The 26,252-nt window shown below is 38.2% G+C and overlaps 1 protein-coding gene across 1 annotated transcript in view; it reads left to right on the forward strand.

Annotated features, from left to right (window-relative positions):
• The window catches only part of LOC134528106 (peroxisomal membrane protein PEX13), a 45,011-nt gene that overhangs the window by 11,698 nt on the left and 7,061 nt on the right, over positions 1-26,252 (forward strand). Inside the window, exons 2-5 of the mRNA XM_063361381.1 lie at positions 14,634-14,936; positions 16,725-16,960; positions 18,108-18,299; positions 19,447-19,695. Of these exons, the coding sequence (XP_063217451.1) occupies positions 14,634-14,936; positions 16,725-16,960; positions 18,108-18,299; positions 19,447-19,695 (980 nt within the window). The remainder of the gene's footprint in view (positions 1-14,633; positions 14,937-16,724; positions 16,961-18,107; positions 18,300-19,446; positions 19,696-26,252) is intronic.

Genomic DNA, 26,252 nt, shown 5'->3' on the forward strand with positions numbered 1-26,252 from the left:
ACTCCCGGTATATCGCGCCCCGATTGATCGCAGAATCGGGTATATCGCGGGTCAAACCATGTCCCCCAGTCAGAAATGAATAATAATAATGGAATAAATGGTTGACAGCCGATTAGGATAATTTTGCGTTGTAACTAACAAACTAAGCATCGGGCAGAAAAAAGCCTATGCGTAGAAAATGTCCGCAGTAAAATTCTAAACAAGATATCTCCGTACATTATTCCTCTATCTTGTAGGGTTTTCAAATTATGGTCCAATCCAGCCCAGTGATATTTTCTGAAACACTAGTTCTTAACGTCGCTTTATCTCACAAATGAAGCATCGGACAGGGGACCTGATAAAGCCCACCATCCAGCGACATTATCCAGTGTGACTCGGCTGGGGATTGATGTTGGATAGGCTTGGTTGTCGGCAAGCGCTGGGTAGGGAGAGGCTAGCCGAGAACATGGAGAGAGGTAGAGATTAGAGCGGGCAGAAACACCAGGGGGAGTGGGGGAGGGAATGTGTTCACGCAGCACACAGGCAGAGCATGAGTCACTTGACTGAGCAGCGTCGCTGCGTACAAGGCAAAATCAGGTAGTCCGGTGTTTAAAATTCCTCTCCATAATTATAATTGGTACTTTACTGGACATCTGTATATAAATGTTTTTTTACAACTTAAACCTACAGACGTAATATTATTGGGTAATTCATTGTATTATACAAGTTCATCTTTTTACTTTGGTATAATGTTTTAACATTAAATAGTAAAGTAAATCGGCTAGCGTATTTTTAATCTTTGCCCAGGAATTCCCAGTGGTCCAATATTTACGTGAACCATACTGTACCACTGTTGCCGTGAGGTAGTAAACAAGTCCCGGAAATGTTTATGTGTAGCGGTCTCCCGACCTTTAAACAGAGGCTGGGGAATATAACACTTGCCGATCCGAGCCACACACACTCAGCAACTTGACACAGCGTTTGGTGAAATAAGTAAAGACAAAGTTTAACACGGTTTTTAATACGGCGTCACTGATTGCGCTAAAATTAAATTGGCGCAATTTTTGTTTCCCACATGTGACCATTTATAATTTACTGTAAGCATGGATAATAAAGTTTAACCACTTGACACGATATACAATTCTTTATTTTTTATTGTACGAATGCTAGAATCGTTTTTTTCCTGTATCTGCGGCCTGCTTCTACAAAAGACAAGCTATCTGTAAGTAAATCTAGAATTTTTATTTTGTCAATCAAACTCGGTACTTTGCGATTCATATTCGGTTTGAAGTATCACTACGGCCTTTCTTTTTAGAAGACTTTGTCCACAGAATCGTGTGTAACCGCACACACTGCACTTACTTTTTTACGGACACTGACGAAGCAGATACTGTGGCTGACACCACGAGACTGGCAGCAGCTTGTGTGCCGCACGTGTGTTTGGCGGCGTTTGGCGCGCTCGTAGGCCGTGCGACAAACTGTGCGCGGCACGCGGAAAAATAAAAACAATTCAACATTTAATATTTATCTTTAAAATTTATTATTTTTATTTTTTCACCCGTGTTTAGTGGAAACTGCGGATGCAAAGTCCGCACAAAGGCGGGCCGTCTATACTGTGCGTGCTTGCCGACCTATTAGAACACAGGCGGTGTTTTATGCCTTTTGACCTTGGTCACATCGAAACATCGCGGTTATGCAACAACGCGGGTAAAAGTTATGTCCCCCGACAACCCCGTTAAATAGGGAGTGTACCCGTATTTTAATGTTATGTTTGTGCTCTAGGGAAAATCTAAATCTGTTTATCTGTTAACTGATTTGTTTACATAGCCGCTTTTATAAGAGGTGTGCATTACAAATTAAATGTTTACATATGGCTGTGTGTTTTAAAGTTATATAAAACCGGTTCTTAATTTCATAAAAGTGTTTTAAGTTTGTTAAGTTTTAAACGTAATAACAAAGGATCCAGCTGCTTGCAACAGCAGGCAGACAGACGCGCGCGCGTGTTGAAGGTCACGCCTGGGCGGGCAAGCCAACCTGCGGACTGACGGTAAATATGTTACCACTTATCTCCCGTTACACTGTGCCATGTTTTCTTTATCTAACGTATTCGGTGGTAGGCTTAAAAAGATAAATGATATGACATATGCATTTTCAAGTATTATTCTACGCATTTATATTATGTAAAGATTACTTCCCTACACATCTTGGAACACATTAAATAATTTAGCCTTATATTTATGGGGACTAATGCTTCAGAATACGCGATTTCGATTAACACGAACATTTTTAGGAACGAATTAGTCGTGCTAAGTGAGGGATTGGTGTACCATGGATTTTTATTGTTACTTAATGTTACTACCTAGGTTTTGTATTCTTCAGTTAAACTCCTTATTGAGTCTTATATATATATATATATATATCTGGCATGCCAAGGCTTAGAGAAAGTAATCGCTCCTATTTTAAATTCGGATGCGCTTTCTTAAGGTGGGAGATGTGCGCTCGTGTCACATACTCTCCGGAACTGGGGTCGGCTAGACTCACAGTCACTGGGGTTAGAAACCGTTGGATCTGTAATGGTCCAGTCCAGCGATACGATAACTTGGCCGATCGCTTATCGATGGCCTTCCTCTGCGGGTGTGCTTTGCACATTACCGTGTCACCTACCCTGTAGGGGTTAGGGGAGCGGTACTTATTGTACCTTCTCTGACTTGTTTGGTGAGCCAAATTTAAATTCCTACGCGCCTTTCTCCAAATCTCCGCGATGTCCTTGGGATCATCCGGCAGTAGGTCTTCGAGAGACCAAAGATTGGAAAGGGGTGTGTTGGGCTTATAAGTAAACATAATCTCAAATGGGGTGGATTTGTGTCCTTCATGTCGGGCATAATTAAATGCCATCTGTAACCACACCAAATTACTGTCCCATTTTTCCTGCGCATTCGCGTGGAACGCTATGAGCGCCGAACGAAGATTTCTATTAAATCTCTCCGCGTGCGAGGGTTTAGGGTAGTATGGCGATGTTGTCACATGCTGTATACCATGCGAGAAACACATGTTCTTGAAAGTTCTGGATGTAAACTGTGTTCCGTTGTCGGATACAATTATGTTCGGTAATCCTGAAGTTTTAAAAATATGATTTTGTAATGCACGCACAGTGGTGTCAGCTGTAGCCTTACGGAGTGGGATAAGCCAAACAAATTTCGAAAAGGCATCTATGCCCACAAGAAGCATAGAGTGTCCGGATTTGGATCGAGGAAATGGCCCTACAAAATCAATAAAAAGTTTTTGCATAGGTCTTTCGGCTACTTCTGAGGCAAGAAAACTGTACTGTGTATTTTGTGCAGGTTTACTTAGTGCACATAGCTTACATAACTTAACTCGCTGTGTAATGTCCCGGTGCATTCCTTCCCAAATAAAATGGCGTCGGATACCTTGAATGGTTTTATAAATACCTAAATGGGCACCGAGAGGTGAACTATGGTAATATGTGAAAATCATATCACGCAGATTTTGTGGAAGAACAATTTTAAGGTGCCTTGACTGTTGTGTACGTTTTTGTAGGAGACCTTTAGCTAACTTATAAAATTTCGGAGCTGTACCCGCTTTAACTTGTTCAATTATTTTTGCCAAATATGGGTCGGCTTGTTGATGTGTTTGTATGTCCTGAAAAGCTAAGGGGAAATCGGTTAGGAGTGCCTGACACGAAATCTGAGGTTCCTCCTGAGATATTGTTTCGGAGGGGTTCTCGAACATTCGAGAAAGTGTGTCAGCCACAATGTTTTGAGTACCGCGAATATGTTGAATATTAAATTTGAGAGAAGAAATTTTGGTGATCCACCTTCCAAGTTTTCCTAATTGTTTAGGGTGAGCTAACAGCCAAGCGAGCGCCTGATTATCAGTTTCCAATAGAAATTCCCTATGTTCCAGAAACTGTCAGAATTTATCAATACCAAAAACTACTGCTAAACATTCCAACTCATACACTGAAGATGCTTTCCTCTCCTGAAAAGTTAATGTACGTGAGGCGAAGGCAATGGGTTGCCTGGCACCATCTATTTCCTGAGACAATACCGCCCCTATAGCAACACTTGAGGCGTCTGTTTGTAAAATAAAGGGTTTACTAAAATCTGCCATGCGCAGAACAGGTGGATTTGCTATGGCTTCTTTCAAGAAATTAAATGCCTTGTCTTGTTCAGGACCCCAAATATATTGTGTATTTTTCTTACGTAATGCATTCAAAGGTGCCGCATGCTCGGCAAAATTTGGTATGTATTTGGCATAAAAATTAGCCATGCCAATAAAACGAGCTATGCCCTTTGTGTCTGTAGGTGGTTTGAATTCCCTGATCGCCTGTGTTCGTTCTGGATCAATTGTAACACCTTTGTGTGATACCAAATGTCCAAGAAAAGATATTTCGGAAGCAGCAAATTTTACCTTTTTTGTATTTACAGTGAGGCCTGCCTTGCGCAGTCTTTCAAGGACAAGAGTCAGATGCTGGATGTGTTCCTCAAAACTTTCTGAATAAATTACAAGATCATCTAAATAATTGTAAACAAATTTAAATTTAAAATCTCCTACTACTTGTTCAAGAAGTCGTGTGAGTACTTGAGCACCTGTGGCCAAGCCAAAAGGTACCACATTATACTGGTAAAGATTCCAAGGTACGCAAAATGCGGTAATAGGTTTTGAGTCTTGCGTGAGTGGGATCTGATGGTACGCCGAATTGAGATCGAACACACTGAAATACCTGGCCTTACTAAACCAATGAAAGGCTGAGTTCAAATCTGGAAGGGGTGTTTGCGGTATTTTAATCTGTTTGTTCAGTTTTCGATAATCAGTGACGAAACGTTGTTCCGTGCCCTTGGGTACTAGAAATGCAGGTGAACTGAAAGGAGAATTAGAAGGTTCTATTACCTTATTATCTAACATTTTCTGTACGTGTTTTCTCATAATTTCCATTTTGGGACCTAAAAGTTGATAAGGGTGACTTTTGACTGGCGTGGTATCAGTCAATTCAATTTGATATTCAATTAGGTTAGTTCGACCTAATTTCTTAGTTAGCACATCTGAAAATTCATTACACAAATCTCGAATAGCAACTTGTTTACTGGGCTCGAGATGATCCAGGGACAAAGAATTTCTCTCGTCAGTGTTGGTAGAAACATTAGTAACTTGTCCTGACCTTTTATTTTCAGGTTCCACGAATGATATGACAAGATTTTTATTAAATTTAAATACAAAACTTCCTGCTTGTAGATCAATTAAAATACCTGTTTTAGCGATGAAGTCGGAGCCTAGAATAAGCTGCGTGGCTAAGTTTTCTGCCACAAGAAAAGGGAAATTCCAAGTGAATAATTCTATCCTGATTTTCACTATAGCCACTTTGGATATACTAATTGGTTCGTCCGCTGCAGTAAAACAGCGCACATCCGTGACTTCTGTTTTCAGAACCTGCTTGTTCTTCTGTAATTCCCTAAACAAATCGCCTGAAATAAAACTACGAGTAGCTCCTGTATCAATCAGACCAATAATTTGATTTTTGCCAAACATTGCTTTAGTGTATGGTAATACAGTTCGGACGTGACCGAAAATGTTGTGACACTTACGTTTTCCCTTGTTAGTCAGGCTAACACATGTTTTGCAAATTCTTGTGAATTTCTCAGAATTTTCGTTATGATTAATTTGCTGTGTTATAATCTTTTGTTTGTGTTTCCTGTCTTTTTCTGTGTATTTCTTTCGTTTATTTTTCTTGTGTTTTTGTTTTCCTGCGTTATGCCTTTGTTGATTTTTGTTTTGTTGTTGTGATTCGTTAGTATGCACATTATGCACTGAAAAATTCCTCTCGGATGAAGTTTTAGGTGGACCAGGTAGAAATTTGCCTGGCCACCGCCTTACACGTTTTTTGCCTTGTTGAAATTTGGTTTGAAATTTTTGTGTTTACATTGCTCAATGTAATGTCCTGTTTGCTTGCAATAATTACAGAAAGGTGTTTGTTGTTGTATGTTCTTGTTTGAACCATACTTATTATTTCTGTAGTAGTTTGTTTTCTGTTGTGGGTGGCTATTTTGTTGTTTCGTGTATGGAAAACTATTTGCAGTTTCTGCCTGAGAATCATGCTTATCCACGGACTTCACTGACCTGTTTCTCTGAGTGTCTGCATATTCGTAACTCATGGCCTGTATACAGAGTTGATCTAGTTCTACAAAACTCTGTGGCCTAGCCTGGAAAACAGCGCGTGAGCGCTCTGCCTGATTTAGTCCGTCTACTATGCAACTAACTATTTCGCTCTCTGATACGCCCAATCTGAGAACCGCCGCGGCTTCTCTGATTGATGCTACATAGTGCGGCAATGCTTCATTACTTCGCTGTAGCCTGTTGTACCATTCCAAACGGTAATTTGTCAAAAGTCTGGCAGGTATAAAAAAATTCAAAATTTCTTCGTGGTATTTGTCAAAAGAGTAACTATTTTCTATTGCTTGACTCGTTCTTTCACTCAGTGGTGGTTGGGTGTAGGGAAAAACTATCTCCAACAACTGTTTGTCAGGAATGCCCCCTTTCTGTCTGATTTTAAGTAAGTGCCTTACGAATTCGATTAATTTATCTGGGTCAAGACCACTTGTTTCTGGAAAACCAACAAGTAATCTCTCGACTGGATGGGCAATTTTCCCATAACAGCTATACTCAGCCGCCCTTGGCGTAACTGGTAATGTTGTTTCTGGTTGATTCTGCGTTGATGGCGGAGGGGGGGGTGAAGGATGTGCAATTTGCGCGGTGGGGATGGTAGGGATCGGAGTTCCTTGCCCGGATTTCAATAAAGAATGAAACTGGGAATATGGATTAAAATATGGCTGGTTTGTGGCGAATGGGAAAAACAAATTTTGCTGTGTTAAAGGATGCGGATTTGCAGGCAAGTTACCGGAAAATGTGACACTGGTGATGGGAGCTGTAGAAGCATGCATGCCTGAGGGAATTTGAATGGTGGCTGCTGAGATGGGAGGGGTTGAAACCGTGAGGAGTGATTGATATGTTGATGTTGATGAAATGGGCGGAACCTGCCTTGTGTGACACAAAGATACTTGTGTGTCGGGTTGCCTTATTTCCTGAGGAAATTCCAGACTTTCACTCTCTACATTGCCTAGTGTTTCCATTCCTAGGTTTTCTGCCTGGGCATTGTTGGCCCGGAGGTCCTGTTGAGTTTCTAATTGGGCTGCCCTAGCTTTCAATTTAATTTGGAAGGCGTTTGTCTGTTGCAGACAACGATTTAGCTCTGTTCGATAAACACCACTGAGCACATCTGCGGAAAGTACCACAAGATTTTCCAGTCGTCTGGTGACATGCTCCAATCGCATAATGTGTCGCTTTACATTGGGAAAATTCTCTTCCACATCTGAATAACTTACGAAAGCAGCTATGTCGTAAAATTTGGAGCAAGCTATGTTGAATTCCTCGAGTATTTCTAAATTTAGATTATGTACTGAGGTAGGTAACTTATCACGTACTGCGGCTCGAAGCCTTTTTCGCAGCTCTTGCGCATTTTCAGTAGTTGGTAAATTACGCAACTGCAACTCGTAACTTAATTCATCTACTAGTAATAGCTCCGGAGTAATCATCCTGTCCGGATTCATAGTATTACACAAAACAAAACACTACCCTCTTAAAATTATCTCTTAAACTTTAAACTTAGGTATACACTTAAATCTAGCTTATGATTAAAACAATTGCTTTATTTCGTGGGAAGTATGTGCCTTCATAATTTATTATTATTATTACTACGCGCGTCGGGAAACGAACAGTGTACTCGGGTGTAACAAGCTGTCAGGTTAGCTTGCACAACAGGGTACCTACAAGGAACGTCACGTCAGCCGGCAGGACTGACCTTGGCGCGCAGCGCCTTTAACTAGGGGTGTGGGGGGGGGAGGGTGTATCTTGTCCAGCGGACACGTCTCTGTTGATAAGCCACGCGCGCGGCCCGAGTTGCGTGGGCGGGCAGCCAGCCAGCTGCTCACAGTGTGCGCTCAAATGTAAACACACAAAACTTATGATAATTTTAAAATTCAAGGGTCAATTTAGCTACTACGTGTATCAGCGGACAGTTCACAAATTACTTACTACAAAAAGATTCTAAGTGACAAAAAAATATAAAAAAAAATTTTTTATTCAATTTTTTTTTTTTAATTTTAATTTTAGTTATGACCTTTCAAATTAGGTATGCCTATAGACGTAACCATGCTCTGCTACCATTTTGTAATACCCCAAGTGTCTTAAAGAATAATTAAATAATAAGGTTAAAAAATTTGGAAGCTTTGATTACTGAGACCCTCAATTAATAACTATAAAAGTCAACAACAGAGGAGACACTAGGAGTAAACAAAGAAAATTTAGGGACTCCCTACAAATACTTGGGAGTAAAAGGATCGTTATTATATATTAAATAAATAAAAACAACTGTTACGTCTATAGACTTCCTTATTTTATTAATCATTGTTCTTTTTTTTGATAGATTAAATTTTCCTTAGTAAAGACTGATTTTCATTGATAAGTGATCTTATTTACATAACTCACAGTTACACTTATTATATGATATTCCTTAACGTTATTTACGATAGGGCCGGCCCTGAATGTATAACAAAAATTAAAATATTTAAAAACAAGAATGAAATTAACATAGGTAACTTTAAAGATTGTACATATAGTCCTTCCAAAACATAATATAAATTTCTTCTCCTCGAACTGCTTTTTACAGTCCGCTGTCTTAACTGGGTTACACTAATCTTGGGTTCGTGAATAAAAAGATAGAATTATGCGGGTATCACCCGGGGCTGTAGGTAGACGGTGATCAAGGTAGTAGGCCTAATGATGTTGGATTCTGCGCAGGAACCGACTCCAGAGGTTCTGGCAGAGGATTTTGGTTGCCCCAAACTTGGAACCCTGTCTGAAACAAAAGTCCAAATTCCAAAGAATTAGACCTGTTTCCAGACAGTATACTTAAATGGCGCAAAAGGCCAATAGAGGGAAATTAAAGGGGGGGGGATGACGTCAAGACTTACCAAAACAGGGTGTTGGTCCTGGCGCTCAGGAGAGAGCGTCTCGTCTCCGCAAACTCGAACCACGATTCGCGGTAGCCACGGAAGTCATCATGATTAATTAAAAAAATAATTTATATAAAAATACTAAGTTTCTCTACTTTCAACTAAACTACTGACTGGTTAATAATTTTAGCTAGGGACTCCATCCCTTTAGTCTGAGAAGACTACATAATATACGATGTCGATGATTCGCAGAAGATCGCAGATACAAACGGTACCAGTCAGTCAGGAGGCGCGCACCGAAGTAAGTTCAGAGCGGGATATCACCAGAATATCATAAGCGCGGGGTCTCTAGAGAATGGGAGGGGGGTTAGGCTCTGAGCCGAAAATTACCGAGCTCACCCGAAGGTGTCCGGCATAAAAAAATAGATCTTACTGGAATGACTGCGCGACTGAGGTGCTATCTTTTGGTGGCGAGAGGAAGTACTAATAAATCGACTAGTGACCGACGAGAGTGTCAAGCTAGGGGGTTAATGGAGTAACCAGTGGTGCCACCTAGCGGCCTGAGACATAAGGAGGGGAAAGGTTGTCGTTACCTCCGCGCGAGCGCGGTAGTGTCGGCGCTGCCGACGCCTCACAAGTGGCATTAGTTACCACAGCCGTCGCTAGGTGTCGTTAAGGTGCAGAATCGTAACTGCGGCTGTCAAGCCTGAGATGGCCTTGACTTCGGTTAACGTACCCGAGCGGTCGTCGCTCCTAGCCACTTCTGAGAAGAGAGGGTGGGTGAGCAGGCGGGGGGTGGCTTCAAAAAACGCATGGTCTGTGGGACACAAGGCCCACGGGATCCTCCTGTCGTGTCTTGCTGCTAGTGAACCTTATACCGATTCGTGACAGAGTTAGCAGGGCTCAGCACTGCTTCACAAGCTGCTATAGGCAAAAGAAGACCCGCGAAGAAATAACGTTACCGGCTCCGACGTGCCTGGAGGCGGGAGAAATATTAGCCAGAATGCTAGCCTAGCATGAGGCTGGGAAAGAAAAACAGCTCGCCTCTGAGAACAGAGGCTGAGGGCCTGGCCGTAAAGAAAATAAGATGAGAGAGAGAAAAAAAAAAATAATATTTCCAAAAAATATTTAAGATTACAAAATTTTAAATAAAACGTGCCTAAATCTCTAATACACGGCACTACACGGTTACCAATAGTTGTACAATCATTAGCATTAAACATTATGGCAGAGGGTACATAAATTTTTTAAAAAAAGTTAATCTAATATTGTGTTAATTGTGATTTAGACACATTTTTCACAATACCAATTTTTTGAGCATTGTCATAGCCACATCCTCTGATAAGATCCTTCATAAAGATTAACTCATATCGCTGCATTTACTGATCAATAAAGAAAAATATTTGTAAAATTTACAGCTTTGAAACGTATGGAAACGTATTTATGTTTCAAAAATACATAAAACATTTCTTGTAATTATTTTGACACACTCTCAGCTGATATTAATTGCCTGAAAATAATTTTTAAAAATCAACGCAAACAACTTTAATTATTATGTAATACTTTAGCGGTGAAGTTATATGTGGATGAAAATTATTCAAATTCTGGCAGGTTTCATTAATGTTTTATTATTATGAGGTTTTTTTTCTTGCAGCAATTGAATATTAAAAACGTAAATCGGTTTAGGCTAAGAATGCCCTACACTTAACTGAAATTAATGATAAAAACATATAAATACGTTAATGTGTAGTTCTTACTAAATTATAACAAACTTCTTTATCTTGGAGAGATCTCAGTTTCGCAAAAAACTTCGTTTTCAAAGTAAAGTTATATTTCAATGACACACACACACACACACACACACACACACACACACACACACACACACACACACACACATATATATATATATATATATATATATATATATATATATATATATAAAATTATTTTTCATGCATTAAGCACAATTTTACTCTACTGAAAATCTCTGTGTGTATTAATAAATGCTGACTTATATTTATTTGCTTGGTAATGGGAAACTAGAAGGAAATATATATTTTTTAATGAGGTTTGGATGGCCACTTCTAGAAAATTGAGCAAATGACTAAGTGAATACGAACCTTTGTACACATGTACTGATTTCACGTTACTTCTATGTAGGGACTCTGAAATTTCGTGAATTAATCTGGAATCAGGATAGAATTAAATGTCCTACATGTGCTCAAACCATGTTTGCTTTTCCTTTGGCTGATTTCTTATCCTAGTTGATCAGCACTACCTGATTTACTTTTTTTCTCTCCTAGTTGGGCATCGCAGAGGGGTAGCCAAATAACTATCGCCCAAAAATGAACTCAGTGGAACAGTATAAATGTTTTCATACTAGCTTGCGACAAAATGAATGCGCGAAGTTTACTTATCTCTGTTTATAGGCCTATCCAGACTGATAATACTGGCTGTGATTCGATTCGCCAGGAGTATAGGAATGTATGTCCGGACACAGGCGCCAGGCACTGGTGCCGGTGCCGGGTCAGTGACCGACCGACCTCTGAAGTCACGGCGGCTATCTTGGACTAAAAAATTCCTTATAATTTCTCAAAAATGACTCAAAATGACTCAAAATTTCCCGTTTTCCAGGGAAAAATTCCCGTCTCAAGGGAAAACTTACCGTTTTTAGATCTTAAAAATACCAGCGGCTATAAATATCCATATTGAGGCTTAAGCATCCATGTCTACAGCTTCCGATAAGCCTCTGACGTCATAATTTAATATGTCATCATGTAATATGACGTTACAGTTGCAATTTCCGTTATGGCAGCCATCTTGAAAATCATTATTTACTATCCGATTTTAATGAAAAAATTTAAAAATTTATAAGAAAGTTATATTTATAAAAAATTCATCTCCAAAAAAATCCTGCTCTATACGATGCCCAATGAATATTCCGGCTGTCCCGGGCTTCTAGTGCTGAAAGTCTGCTGAGTGAGTGTCGCTCGCCTAACGGTCCACCCCTAGCTAGGCACGCGCCTGTTCTCCTCAATGGGACACAGAGCTGGCAACACCGGATGAATACGTGATCCCGCCGGCGCCCCCCTTCCACCCTTTTGCTCACTCGCTGCCACGGTCATATCTCTGTCTGCGATCTCTCGCTCTCAGCTCCACCCCAGCACTGTCTGGTGACCGTGATTCACAACCGCGACCTTGAAGCTTGCCCTTAACATTCTAGTACATAATGAATTCTAGTACATAATGAATAAGCAAACTTAACATTCACAACAGTCCATTCTGAGGCTGTGTTTGTGTATGTTCAATATAAATATTACAAATTGGTTACATCGTAAAATTGGTCATTTAGATTAGGTTAGCTCCATTAAAATTACTTTAATATATTGTGGATGGTTAGTTAGTATAGGTTTGTCTAGCTACATAAAAGAATACTGTAAAATATTTTTTATGGTTGCTTAGGAATTACAGCGTAGCGTAGCAACCAGTTCGCACAAGTCCATTCTGAGTTCAGAATATTTCCGAAGTTACCCAAAGGTTATAGAAATTCGCTGCTTGCACAAGCAACTTCAGTAGCACGTATTACAAGATAAAAACACGTGTTAAAGATGTCTATGAAAGATATTCTTTAATAGACTTATGTGAAGGAGAAATTAGAGAATAGTCTAGCTACAACATTAAAAATATAAAAAAAGTGTGGAAGGTTGATTAGGTTACTATAGTTACATTAAAAATACTGTGAAATAATGTGAATGGTTGGTTAAGTCAGGATAACTACATCGTAAATTGGTAATTTCTAAGGAACCATTAAAAATATTTGACAGTTCTCCGAAATATAAACACACAGACCTGCATGGGAAAGCAAAAAATGCTGCCGGTTGCGTCAGTGCACAGGTATTGCAATGTAACCTATAAACTGTGATTGCTCGTAAACCAGTAGGAATTTAAAAATGTTTTCAGGGTAAATAATGGAACACCTTAAGTGTTTGGAAAAATTATTTTTCGAATTTTATTGTGTTATTTACGGAAAAGTCACAACGCGAGAATTTTACCTTGTTTATCTTAATGCTGTGAAGTAAATCCAAATAGTCAGATATGTATGTGGATGAACATTATGATTAAATTTCCATAAAATATGTACATATATAACTAATAATCACTCATTTACTGTTTACTCCACCAAAATGTGGTTAGACAGTCTGAAAAATTTTTTTTGTTAAGATTGTGTAAGGCATATTTAATGTAATGCTACAATTATTGCTAAGTTAGGTAATTAATTAAGTGATACTCTGCCATTTATTAAATGCTTATGTTACTATGCTTATCAGGAGAATATTGGCATTTTAATTGTAGCATGGAACGTAGTGCAGATCAGCATGGATGTTGGCAAATTAAATGGGTCATTGCAACATAGGTGTAACAAGTTTTTCACTAGCTGATTAAAATTATGATGAAAAATGTTAACGGCAAACAGGCACATATATCATGCATATGCCTATATTCTTAATTTATCTCTTCATAAATAATGGGTCACTTTGTAAATGCCTGACAGTGCAAAACGGTTACGCCAGTTCATTACCTTGCATGCAGAGGCGATGTGGCCTTGCTTCAGTGCTTTTAACCTGTAACGTCTCCAAACAAATGGCACTTTTAACATAACCAGGCTATAGGCTAAACTGTGATTAAATAACACACAAATGCTATTGAATTCAGCTTAAAAACTAATGATCAGTCTAATCAACAAACACAGTGTTGAATGTGGTTGTTGGAAATAGCATGCAGTGATAGAGTGGTCAGATTACTACTTCCCCTCTAACGAGAACTGGGTTCGATTTCTGGCAGGGCCAAATGTTGATTTTGTGTAAGTAGGGAATGTGGCGGCTGTTACCATGCACCTGTGTATTTTTCTAAACATGCTTGTTATAAATCCACGTCGTGGGTTGCCCGGACGGTGCTATTCATGGCATGATACATATCAGTAATTTTTTTGTGTTTTGGTTTTAGTTAAGATATTTAACGGTGCACAGATCTTATTAGCTGCATGATGGTACTGGTTAATCGTGTAACCTAATGTGTTTGGTTAGTTTAGTAAAAGTCTCTAATCAAGCAATCTATGGTTCACACATACTGTAATTGGGCACCAATTGAGCCTCTTGCGTTCAAATTTTTGGGTTGTATTCCAGCTGTTTACCTTGGCTGCCAGTTCACATTATCACACGGCTTGCATTTATAGTTCCTCAGAGATTATCCTTCTGTCAGTTTTAATTTCAGTACAGTGTTGACTGTTTTCCAGCAGGTTACATTTCTATTATGAGATTTGAATCACGGACGCAACGTGGTATCACAGACTTCTCTGAAGCTCATCTATGTTTTTATCTTCCTTTAGTGTGTCTTATTACAACTTATTTTAAATATTAATGTACTGTATATAAATTTTTGTTAAAACTATACTGACGACCAGAAAAATCACTGACCTGGCTTGGCAGTGGTATAGAAGATTAAAGACGTTTGTACTGTAGTGTGCCGGAAGGTGATGAATGAAGTGTGCTGGATGCGTGTTTATGTCATTGTTCACACAGATGTGGCTTGTTCGCCAAGGTGTTGCTGCTTACCTGTTTGCCGCAGAATAAGAATGGAGAGCTCGGCCACGCTGCCCACGGTGATGGGTCCTGCGAGGCCCACGAGGGTCCAGCAGGTGCCTTCGGTGCCGGCGCGGCCCTGGCTGGGCAGATCGCAGCCGCGGCCGAACGGCTACGGCTACGGCACGTCAAGCCCGTACGTGATGGGAGGCTACGGGAGCTACGGAGGGTACGGCGGCAGCTATGGTGGTTACGGCGGCAGCTATGGCGGTTACGGAGCTTATGGTGGCTACAGAGGGTACGGAGCGAACCGTTTTGGAGGGCCAGGTGCAGAAGATTCAGAGAACAGGTACACTTTGCATCAGGGTTGGCTTTTAAACCATTTCATATTTTAAAAATTTTTACTATAATGTATTTTTAAATAGATAGAATATCTTCATTTTTTTCATGGAAGGTCTAATTCCACTCTAATAATAACAAAAGTCTAGTCATTAATATTTCTTGTTATTCACAGGAACAAAAATTCATATACTAAACAAGATTGTATCAGTTAAATTATCTGAATAAGTTATAAATCATACCTAGCTAAAAACTCCTCTAATGCTAAAAATATTAAATAGTTAATTCCTATTCTGTGGGAAATCCCTGACTGTACTGTGAATCCCCATTCTATAAAAAGCACCCATATATCCACCGCCTGTGGGAAAATACCCTTTCTGTGGGGAACATCCATTCTATAGAGAATCCTTTTCCTGTGGGGGAAATACCTTTTCTGTGGTTAAGCTGGAGTCAGATGTGCAGACTTGCTGGACTTAAGTTCTTTGATGTTATTTTTATAACTATGTATAACTTTTTTGGTTTAACATGAGTGTTAGAAAGCTAGATGTTGTATGGCTTTCATTTTAACATGGCGAGAACCAAAATAATTAATGTTGAAATAAAAATAATGTTTAAATAAAAAAAGGGGGTTGTTTAGTTAAAAAAAAAAAAAATTCACTCCTGCTTTGCATAATTATTGGCTTTTTAATCAAAGATAAATTTCTACAGTCTTTAAGCCGGCTTGTGCGGGACCACAGCCGTGCCAGATTAGCAATACTGGTAGATTATTGAAGGTCAATGACAGGAATACCAAATGTGAAATGTAAAGTGCTATAAATGAGGAAACATTGTCCTGAAATGAAAATTGACAGTAACGAAATACTCAGAGAAAACGAAAAATGCAGGCAGCGCAGTATTGTGACTTGTTAGCCAAGGTCAATAGCTGGAATCTGAATGCAAGTTGTGTGTGTATTTTCAGAATAAGGAATGTGCCAAAGGATAGAATGCTTGATTAAAGACCTTTTACTTTAATTATTTCTGATAATATATTTATTTTAAAACTCAAAATTAAAATTGTTATGTCTTTAACATACCATTTTGTTTGAATTGCGTTTAATATATTCATAATAATTTTTAAGAATCTAAGATAGAAAATGCAACCTTAGTATCTAAACCTTTTGTCAAAATATTAATTTTTTTTTTTTCCTGTACACAAGTTAATCAACGATGACAGCACGGACAAAAAATGTTCAACATATATTTATTTATTTTTGATTTCCGTAATTTTTCCATGACAAACAGTGCAAAACATCAATGGCGTATGTCCAAAAAACTGCATTGAATCAAAATTTCCCATTGCATGAATCATTTAAACAACATACTATTCTGTGGTTAATTACGTTAATCAAAGCAGCACATAATCGTTATAGTGCTTATTAAGTTGTCTATCAAATACATAATGCCCCGTCTGTTTTAAGTATGGCGTGAATTTATAAACTGATGCTTGTCGATTATTTGTATGTGTACATGTAGGCCTAAGTCCTGTATGTACTTTCAAGCTTGTACTCAAAATTAAATTTATTGGATAGCTACAATAACTAATCCAGTCTCTCCATTGAAAACATTTTGGAAAGTATTTCACATGTTTCATCCCTTTAATTACCTTGATTTGGCAATTAATTTTAGTTTTAAAACTTTTATTTAATGCCTTTTGTTTTTTAGTAAAAATAGCATGAGGTTATAATTTTGGTACAGTCAAAAATTAAAGTTGCATTTCAAATCTGTTAAATTCTGTACTGATCCGTGCATGCACTTTCAGGTTCATTCAGCTTGCAGAGGAAGCCACTCGACCGGCATTTGACTCCATCCAGTCAGTGGTTGATGCTTTCGGATCGGTTAGCTTCATGCTGGATTCCACCTACCAAGCTGTCGTGCACACGTTCAGAGCTGTTCTGGGCATCGCGGAACACCTGGGTCAGCTGAGGTCCATATTCGCTGCCCTGAATGTTTTCCGCCTCGTCCGCTGGGCGTACAGGAAGCTGTGTCAAATATTAGGTGTGTGGATTGTAACTTTTGGTACTGTTACATCCTCAGGGCACAGGCACGTTTGTGGTGGTTCGGAGGTTTAACTTTGGTATTGTATTAACTGTTTTATTTACAGAACAGTTTTGACAAACACGGCTGACCAAGCTACAAGACATGTCACACTGTTCACAAGGGGTGAAAATCTGTAGAATCCCGGGGGGGGGGGGGGGTGGAAGGGGGGGGGTATTTGCTCAAATTGTTTATTAAATAAATTTCTGAGATTGAGAAACTAGCAAACAGATAAACTGTAGTATGGAAAAAAATTTTTTGTCAATACTCCCTGTAATCAATGAATTTTATATCGAGAACACTACGCTGAGCACAACTTACCAAAGACGAAAAAATTTTTTTTCAGTGATTTTTCAAATAAAGCACAGATAAGCAACATATCTGGATGACAGCGATCTTGCGACTGGCTCGTTCAGTCCACACGGTGTGCTGCACGTCACGTTTTCACAGCATTATCTTGTCCATCCTTGTATTTTGAGGTCTTAACAGGGTCGCCCATTGCGTTTTTCATGCTCATCTGTAAAGGTCTTAGATTTACACCTGCAATTGGACTTCCATCTGGTGGTAGGTATTCATCCTCCTATTTCACTCTTCCGCAAATTTAGTTTTGTTCTGTAGGTCCTTCGTACCTCTTGCTTCCATTACCTTCCTCTTGAGCCCATTTCACTCCCACCCTGTCCTCACCAAGCTCAAGTCTTCCCTCTTTCTGTTCACCTCCCCCCCATCTGTATCTTCCACATATGGTCTCTCCTCCCTCTTTTTTCTCCTCCTTTGTGTAACTTATTTCCCAGATGTCTCCAGCCCACTTGACCAGTATCGCCAGCCTTTATACCTGCCTCCTCCTCCTCCTCCTCCTGTAACATTCCCAGCTCCCGGATTATCACAGATGGCTTATTAATTTCACCCTCTTCCCCCTCTCATCCACTCTACATACCCATGACCAATCTCACTGCCCTGCGTGTGCTACACATTCTCCAACTCCCGTACCTTCGTTCTCCAGTGGTGGGTCTCAAACCCCTTTTGTAAATAGTGTTCTTGTATATGTGTTGGATAGTAGAGGGGATGAGCCTTGTCGAGATGTTAAACCTTTGTAATTTGTGTTACGCAGGTGTCAGTACTGCCGCCAGCCGGGAATCCATATGGAATGACGTCGCGGCCGCGGGGGACAGCGCAGCAATAGACTCGGCCATGGTAGAACATGCCGCACCCAGGTGGCCCATATTCGTGTACTTCACCATAGTCGTGTCGGGGCCGCTGCTGATGTGGCGGTTGTTGAAGTCCCTCAATTTCGGCCCTGCAGGTGGGAATCATTACTTCTCAACCAACACAGTTGCCAGCCATGTTATGTGTTGAGTGTTGGGACAAGATTTTATGGTTGTATTTTTAGGTAATTTTGTTTTTTAAAAATGAAACTTCTGTGTTTTATTTTTTTTATTTTTACAAATTCTGTTTATTGATAAAGCTAGCTTATTATTGAAAAATATGATACCTACTTAAATGTTCTGTGATATTTTTTTTACCAAAACAGTTTCATTTTGACTGGTATATGATGCACTTTTAACTATGTAATTGTTTAGAATTAGCATGTCTAGCTACTCGGCATAGTAAAAATAAATTGGCAAGTATTTGAGTTTTATAAAATGTACCAATGCTGTAATGTAAAAATGAGTTTCTATTATTTCTTAATAACATTTGCAAGATAAAAAAAATAAAATTTCTGATTTATTTAGTACATACATTTTGTTACAAAAATCCTGTTAAATAAATAATATTATATTAAAATTGGTGATGGGTGAAATCCCAATTTTCTCAATTCTGAATCTTGAAACCTAATCTCAAAAAGAGTCTATATCCACTCCTTGAATTTAATCTAAGTTTCAAGAGGTAAAAATGAAATAATGTGCAAGAAATAATTTTAACAAATATAAAATGCTTTATCAAAGTACTGGTTTGTTGCTGAGATTATTTAGTTAAATTTTAAATTGGTAATTCCTAATGATTTTACAGTATTTCAAATGTCGCTAACCTATACTAACCAACCCATTTTACAATATCACGTTATTATATTTATATCTAACTTAACCATTTGATAAAAGGCAAATCCAGGTGCAAAAGCATAGCATGGCAATATTTATTAATATTGGTAATAAGACAATTTATGATTATAATGTTGCCTTTGAATGGCGTATATTACCTCTTCTCCACTAGCTCTGGGCAAACGTCTGGAAGGGTGAGAAAACTGGTTGATTTAGATCTGGAATACCTTATAAAGACAGAAAATTTTGGATTTCCTAGCTTGTAACAACCCTTGGTATAAACTCTACAACGTTCATATTCATCATTGTTACCAATCTCTTAAACGTGACACAGGTCCAGTTACTTGGGTTGTGGTAAGTTTTTTTCGTAAGATGTTCACTTAACCGGTGGTGATGGTTGCGCTCGTCCAGTCAACAGCAGAACCTGGGACCCGAGGATGGAGCCGTCGTCGCAGTACGCGGTGGTCACGTACCCGTTCACCGCGCAGACCAACAGGGAGCTGAGCGTCGGCGCCGGCAAGATGGTCGGCCTCGCCCCGAACCAGTACCAGGCCGACTGGTCGGCCGGGTGGGCGCTGGTGACGGCAGACCGCAGGACCGCGGGGCTGGTGCCGCTCAACTACATGCAGCAGGTGCAGTACGCGCCCAACTCCAGATCAGGTCGGTTGCGAATCTACAGTCGACACTAAAATTGAAAAAATCTCTAACAGTTACCATTAATGCTAGTCAGTTTTTAAATGTGGCTGTGAGTTAAAACCAATCTATACGTAAACCACCAAATTTTTTTCCATGTAAGATATGGTTAAAAATTTTAAATAAAAGGGATATACTAAACACTGCACCTTTTTGCACTTGTTTGCTTTTTTAATATACCATATTTACTCGTGTATAGCGCGCCCTCGTGTATAGTGCGCACCACAATTTTTGCAACAAATTCCAAAGAAAAAAAAATTAATTTTTTTTCCCCCCATAAATAAATTTTACTAACATTTTGTGGTACCTGTTAAGTAATTACTTATGAAACAAATGATTATTTAAATTGATGTGTGGTGATGTGTCAGGAAAATACTTAAATTTCTCTTCCACCTGAAAGCGAAACTTTTGTGACATACTGTACCATCTGAAACGACCGAGCAAGCTAAACTCTGCTGCGTAGACGGAAGAATGAAGCGCTGTATCGACACAACTGGTACGAGGACGTGAGGGAGGCAGGCAGGAACGGGACTATGACCATCAAGTAACTTGAAAGTTGACAGGTCTAAACACCACCACTCCCCATCACCGTTGCTAAGCTGATGCTGAGGATGACTCACAGGTAGCTGCTAGAACTAGGAGAAGGAAGCAAAGGAAGTGGGCTGGGGACTGGTGACAACAACATTCTTTCTCTCTCTTTTTTTTTACTAGCTGCTGCGCTGGCTTTCAGTAGAGGGGGGAGGTCTAAAAATAAACAAGAGACCATGATGTGCGAGCTTGCGCGCGCACGTGAGTGTGTGTGTGTGAGCGTGTGTGTGTGAGCGTGTGTGTGCGAGATACCAAGTTGTGAGTGTGTGTGTGTGTGTGTGTGTGTGAAAGAGATGCGTCGTTGCTTGTGCGTATGTGTGGGGGCTGGCCAGAAACGTCACCCATCACCCATCAGTTAACAACTACCACTCCTCCTCCCCGCCCCACCTACTTTTTTTTCCCGTGTATAGTGCGCATCCTTGATTTTTTCCTTTACTTGAGGGGAAAAAAGGGCGCGCTATACACGAGTATATACGGTATGTATTACGCGAAATAAATTATTTACCTATGAATGTAATAAAATTCAGAAATAGTTATGTTGTTGGTTGAAACTTATTCATATGTAATTGTTATATTTGTGTAAGTAAACAATTAACAATAATTTAAGTGAAGCACTAAATTTTTATTAGTGCATGAGACGATCTAAACAATCGATTGCTGTCTCACCCCTCTTCTCGACAATTGTTTTTAGCTACGCCATCTTTTGGTTATTTGTAGAGCACGTTTTTAAAGTTTTAATTAACGCAGATATGTATATTTGCAGATACAAATGTTAAATAAAAATTATATTTTAACTTATATACGAAATAGAAAATCCAATGATGTTAATTTATGCAGGTTAAGTTTTGAACTGTTTGGTGTCACAACATGGCCGACACGCTTTAATTGTGTTGCCATGAAGGTCGGAATGTTGCCTGGCAGAGCCACGCTCGCGACGCGCGCTACTAGTGCGGCACTATAGTTATCTATGGATGAGAGGTTTGTTTACGTTTGACGTGGCGCGAGGTAAACAGTATTGTTGATTATTTTAATGAGGATGGATGGCCAAAAAGATAAAAAGAAAACTTCACTTTGAAGGAAAAGGTGGAAATTTTAAAAGAAGTTGACAAAGGCAGGAAAAATGCAGATGTGGCACGGTCGTTTGGTTTGATGCCCACTGCACTGTCAACAATAATAAAAGATCGCAAAAAAATTATGAAACTGTACGAACAGTCATCTTTATCTGCTGGTTGTAAGAGACTTCGCTTAGGAGATAACACGGACCTGGAAATTGCGCTGAAAAACTGGCTGAAGGATATGAGGGCACAAACTGTTCCAGTCACAGGACCCATGTTGCAGGCTAAAGAAAAAAATTTTGCTTTCTTGATGGATATCAAAGATTTTCAGGCAAGTTATGGTTGGCTTCATCGATTTTGTGAACGACATGGGATTTCATGGAACGTTTTGTCTGGGGAAGAGAAAGATGCTGATACAGCAGTTGCAGAGCAGTGGAAAGTCGACAAATTGAACAGAATTCTAAAGTCCTATTATCCTGACTATATTTAATGCAGATGAGACAGCATTTTTTTATAAACTTCTACCAAATAAAACTATGGCATACAAAGGAGTGATGTGCACAGGTGGGAAGAAATCCAAAGAGAGGTTGTCAGTATTATTCTGCTGCAATGCAACTGGAACCACCAAGTTACGTCCTTTAATCATTGGAAAATTCAAAAATCCAAGATGCTTTAAAGGTGTTGCATCACTTCCAGCTGACTAAGTCAGCAACACAAAGGCATGGATGTCAAAAGATTTATTTTCTAAATGGCTAGTTCAGACCGATAAAGAAATGCATAAGAAACACAGAAAGATCATCATTCTGGTTGACAACTGTGCAGCTCATAATGTTGATGTGCGACTTGAAAATGTAAAATTAGAATTTCTTCCTGCGAACTGCACTTCCGTGTTGCAGTCTTTAGATCAAGGCATCATCCAAAATGCAAAAGTACATTTTCGGAAGCGGCTCGAGAGAATTTTGATCAACATCAGGTGCAATTTACCCACAAATGTCAATGTCCGTCAAGCCATTCAACTTATAACAGGTGGTTGGTGGAATGTTAAGGAGGAGACAATTGCCAATTGTTGGAGGAAATCTGGCATCATAAAGGCAAGTGATGAAGACAGCAGTGATGGTTTGTCCATGGACCAGGCTACCACAAGGTCTGCAAGTGATGCTGTTGCTGGTGATGACATCTCACCAGAAGTTTGGCAGAAGTGTCAAGTACTTTGCAACTAGACAACATTTTTTTTTGAAGACTATGTAGGCATTGATTGTAATGTCGACACTACACCACAGTTGACTGATGCAGAAATAGTAAATGGAGTGATGCAAGCAGCAGTCAGTGAATCTTCAGAAGATGAAGAAGTTGAAGAGGAGCCAGTCACTGCAAAAGAAGCCATGATGTGCTTTGAAAAACTTTCATCATTTCTTTCAAAAACAGAAAATGTTCCCATCCATGTAATGGAATCCATGCACAATGTTGAACAGTTTGTGCAACAAACATTTACAAAACACACAAAGCAAACTAAAATTTCTCAGTTTTTCAAGAAAAAAGAATAAAATTTATTCTTGCTTAGAAGAAAGACCAACTCTCTTGTTTATCTGTGTTTTTTTATGTTGAAGTTAACTTTTATTGTACATGCTGTATTGTACAAACAAAAAACTTTCTCCAGTGATTTTTAAAATATTTAAGGTAAGTATTTTTAGGGAATTCTATCCCAATAAATGTACATACGTATCTGCAAAATAGTTTAACCCATGTAATTTTGTGTTCGACAGATATAAATTTTATATATGTATGCCTAGAATTTAGGAAACTGTATTAAGTTCAGTAATTTTTTTTAAATTGTTTTTGTTTTACAAATATTTGCTTCCAAGCTAAAGTAACATTTGATCCCCTACTAATTTATTTTTAAAAATTCAAAAATACTATGTTTTAAAGGTAAATATATATAGACTTGAAGAATAAAGTACTTTCATTACTAAGTATAAAAGTGGATGCTTTATTGATGTACTTTATAATGAGATTCTACTGTAATGAGATGGATAATAGAAAATTAACCTTACTTACTCATTGTTTGCATTACTAACAGTGTCAATTTATTTTTATCAGAGTAATTCTGACTTAGACATAATATAAAAAATTATTGTATTGAAAAAAGGTTTTATGTATTACAATCATCATTGCATTATTTTTTCTATTATTATTGTGATTGTCACATGCTCACCAACAACTGATGGCTTTAGCAGTGGGCACAACATTTTCATACAAGGACATTGGTCTCTGAAGGTACATACAAGCTCTCCTTGCGTTAGCACCAAACACTACCTGAGGAGAGTCCACAACAGGTAGGCATAGCCGCAGTTGGCCAACGTACGCAAGGAGAGAGAGTAAAGTTATGCAGAGACAAGGCAGAACAGAACAAAATACAAACATATATAATTTACACAAAGTACACACATAAAATTACACAAAAATGCAAACAGGAATCAAGACATAATTAAAAAAAAAAACAATCTACCAATAAAAAACATTACAAGAATAATTAGAATGAAAAAAAATTAATAGTTCTTATAAGGACTTATCGAGATGTGTAATTTACTTCACAAGTTTGCTTGATAAGAGTTCAACTATATTAAAATTGGAGATTAATCTATAAATGAAATCATTCTTATTATGCAAAGTACGTAATGTAGACATCAAACTGCTATGGAATTGAGGAACTCTAATTCCTGTATTATCAAGAATATATTAAGAAATAATTTTGTAATTGTGACAGTTCTTGATAAACATTGCATCAAGGTCTAAGAGAGAGGGTAGGAAGGGTGGAGAAAAATGTTAAAGCTTCATAAAATTAATTAGTTTAGTTTGTATACTTTCAATTCCCTCACAATCAGTTGAGTTGATAGAATTCTAAACTACAGAACAATATTCAAGTTTTGACTTTATAAGTGAGAAATAAAGAGAAAGAATAGATTCAGGATTGGTTGCATAATAATTGATAAATTTAATTAAAGCTAGGGTTCTTCTTAAACTAGAGAATAAATACAGTAATTAACATGTTGGTAAAAAAAACAATTTAGCATCAAAGAAAACATCAAGATCTTTTACAGAAAAGGATTTAGGTAATACAACATTATCTAATTTATAGTCAAAAAGTATAGGTTTATACTTCCTAGTAAAATAATTTTTGTTTTATTAATATTAAGGGTTACTAAATTAAGTTTACACCAGTAATTAATTGGATTGATGTCTCTTTGAAAGCGAGTACAATTATTTAAAGTATTAATATTAGAAAAATCTTCAGATCATCGACAAATAAAACACCATTAGAGTGGTTGAGAACAGAGGTTATATCATTGATAAAAACATTGAAAAGGAAGGGGGAAAGGGTACCACCTTGGGAACACCTGAACTAATATTAAAATTGTTAGAGCAATAATTGTTAATGGAGGCAAAAAAAAACTTCTATGATTGAGATAACGAGCAAACCAATTCACAAAACTGTCACTGAGTCCAATGTTAGATAATTTGTCAAGTAAAATTCCATAATTAACAGTATTGAGACATTGAAAGCCTTAGCTAGGTCAAAAAACAAGCATCACTTGACCTCTATGCGTAACTTGATAATATACAGGATTAAGAAAAGAAATGAGATTGGTAGTAGTGGTCATACCAATTCTAAACCCATGCTGATTAAGAGAGAGTTTTTTTTTCAGTGAGAAATTGACTACGTATTTTGAAAATGACTTACAAAAATTTTTGAGAAACTATTAAGCAGATATATTGAATGATAGTTAGAGGCAGTTAATGTGCTTCCATACAAGGAAAAATTAACAACCTTTAAGTAAAAAGTTGGGAATACCATCAGGCCCGCAGGATATGGAAGATTTAAGGGATTAAATTCCCCAGAGTACTAGACTATCAGAGATTGTAGGACCTGTAATAGTATCACAACAAGAATTGAAGGTTTTGTTTTGATTAAAAATGTTTGCAGATCCATAAACACTGGCAAAATATTCAGCAAATACATTAGCTATCACAACAGAATCATTTTTGGTAGTATCATTAACTGTAAGATCAAATTGTTTGTAAAAACGGGGTCTCATTAGTTTGACAAAGCACCATAAATTTATAGGGTGGACTTGATATTAATTTAATGCAGTTTTTGGGACATACACCATTGTAGTTTTGCACTGTTTGTTATGGTAAATTCTGGAAAAAAAAATTGAAAATTTGACTATAAAAATTTTTTCATACAACAAGACTGAATCAGCTTATGTCAGACAAATGGCACCAACGATGAAACTAAACAAGTATTATGGACAACAGAACAACGACAGCACGGACAAAAAATGTTCAACCTCCAAATATCAGACAGTTCCTTGAAGGAACTTAAGTCATGAAAAATTAAATAACACAGACGAACACAGTGGGCTAACAACAAGACAGAATAAATGCAGGCAGTCAACAAACCTGAACAATGAAGCGAACTTATAAACACAACGATGAAGTGCAACAAGCACTATGGACAACACAACGACGATAGCACTGACGAACACAGAAGGTTTCCAAATTTCCAGTGACAACAGTTACAACTGATCAGTCTGTTTGTGGAAGCAGACTGGAAAGAGTAATTGATGAATAAATATTAATATTTGTTGAGTAATAAGAGTAAATTATAACACTGCTGTTTTAAAAACCAAACTGGCAAAAAGATGAAGCCACAAAATCTTGTTTCTATGCTTAGCAACCTAGAGGACAGAGGAAGGAAATGTGCTAAAATACTTGCAGGATCACATCCTCTTGCTACATTACATATTGACGGGCCAAGCATGCAGAGAGCTGCAACAACTACAAATCTTAACAGAAAAACCTTTTTTAAAAATAAAATTA

Source organism: Bacillus rossius, chromosome 1, assembly GCF_032445375.1.
Source record: "Bacillus rossius redtenbacheri isolate Brsri chromosome 1, Brsri_v3, whole genome shotgun sequence".
NCBI lineage: Eukaryota > Metazoa > Arthropoda > Insecta > Phasmatodea > Bacillidae > Bacillus > Bacillus rossius.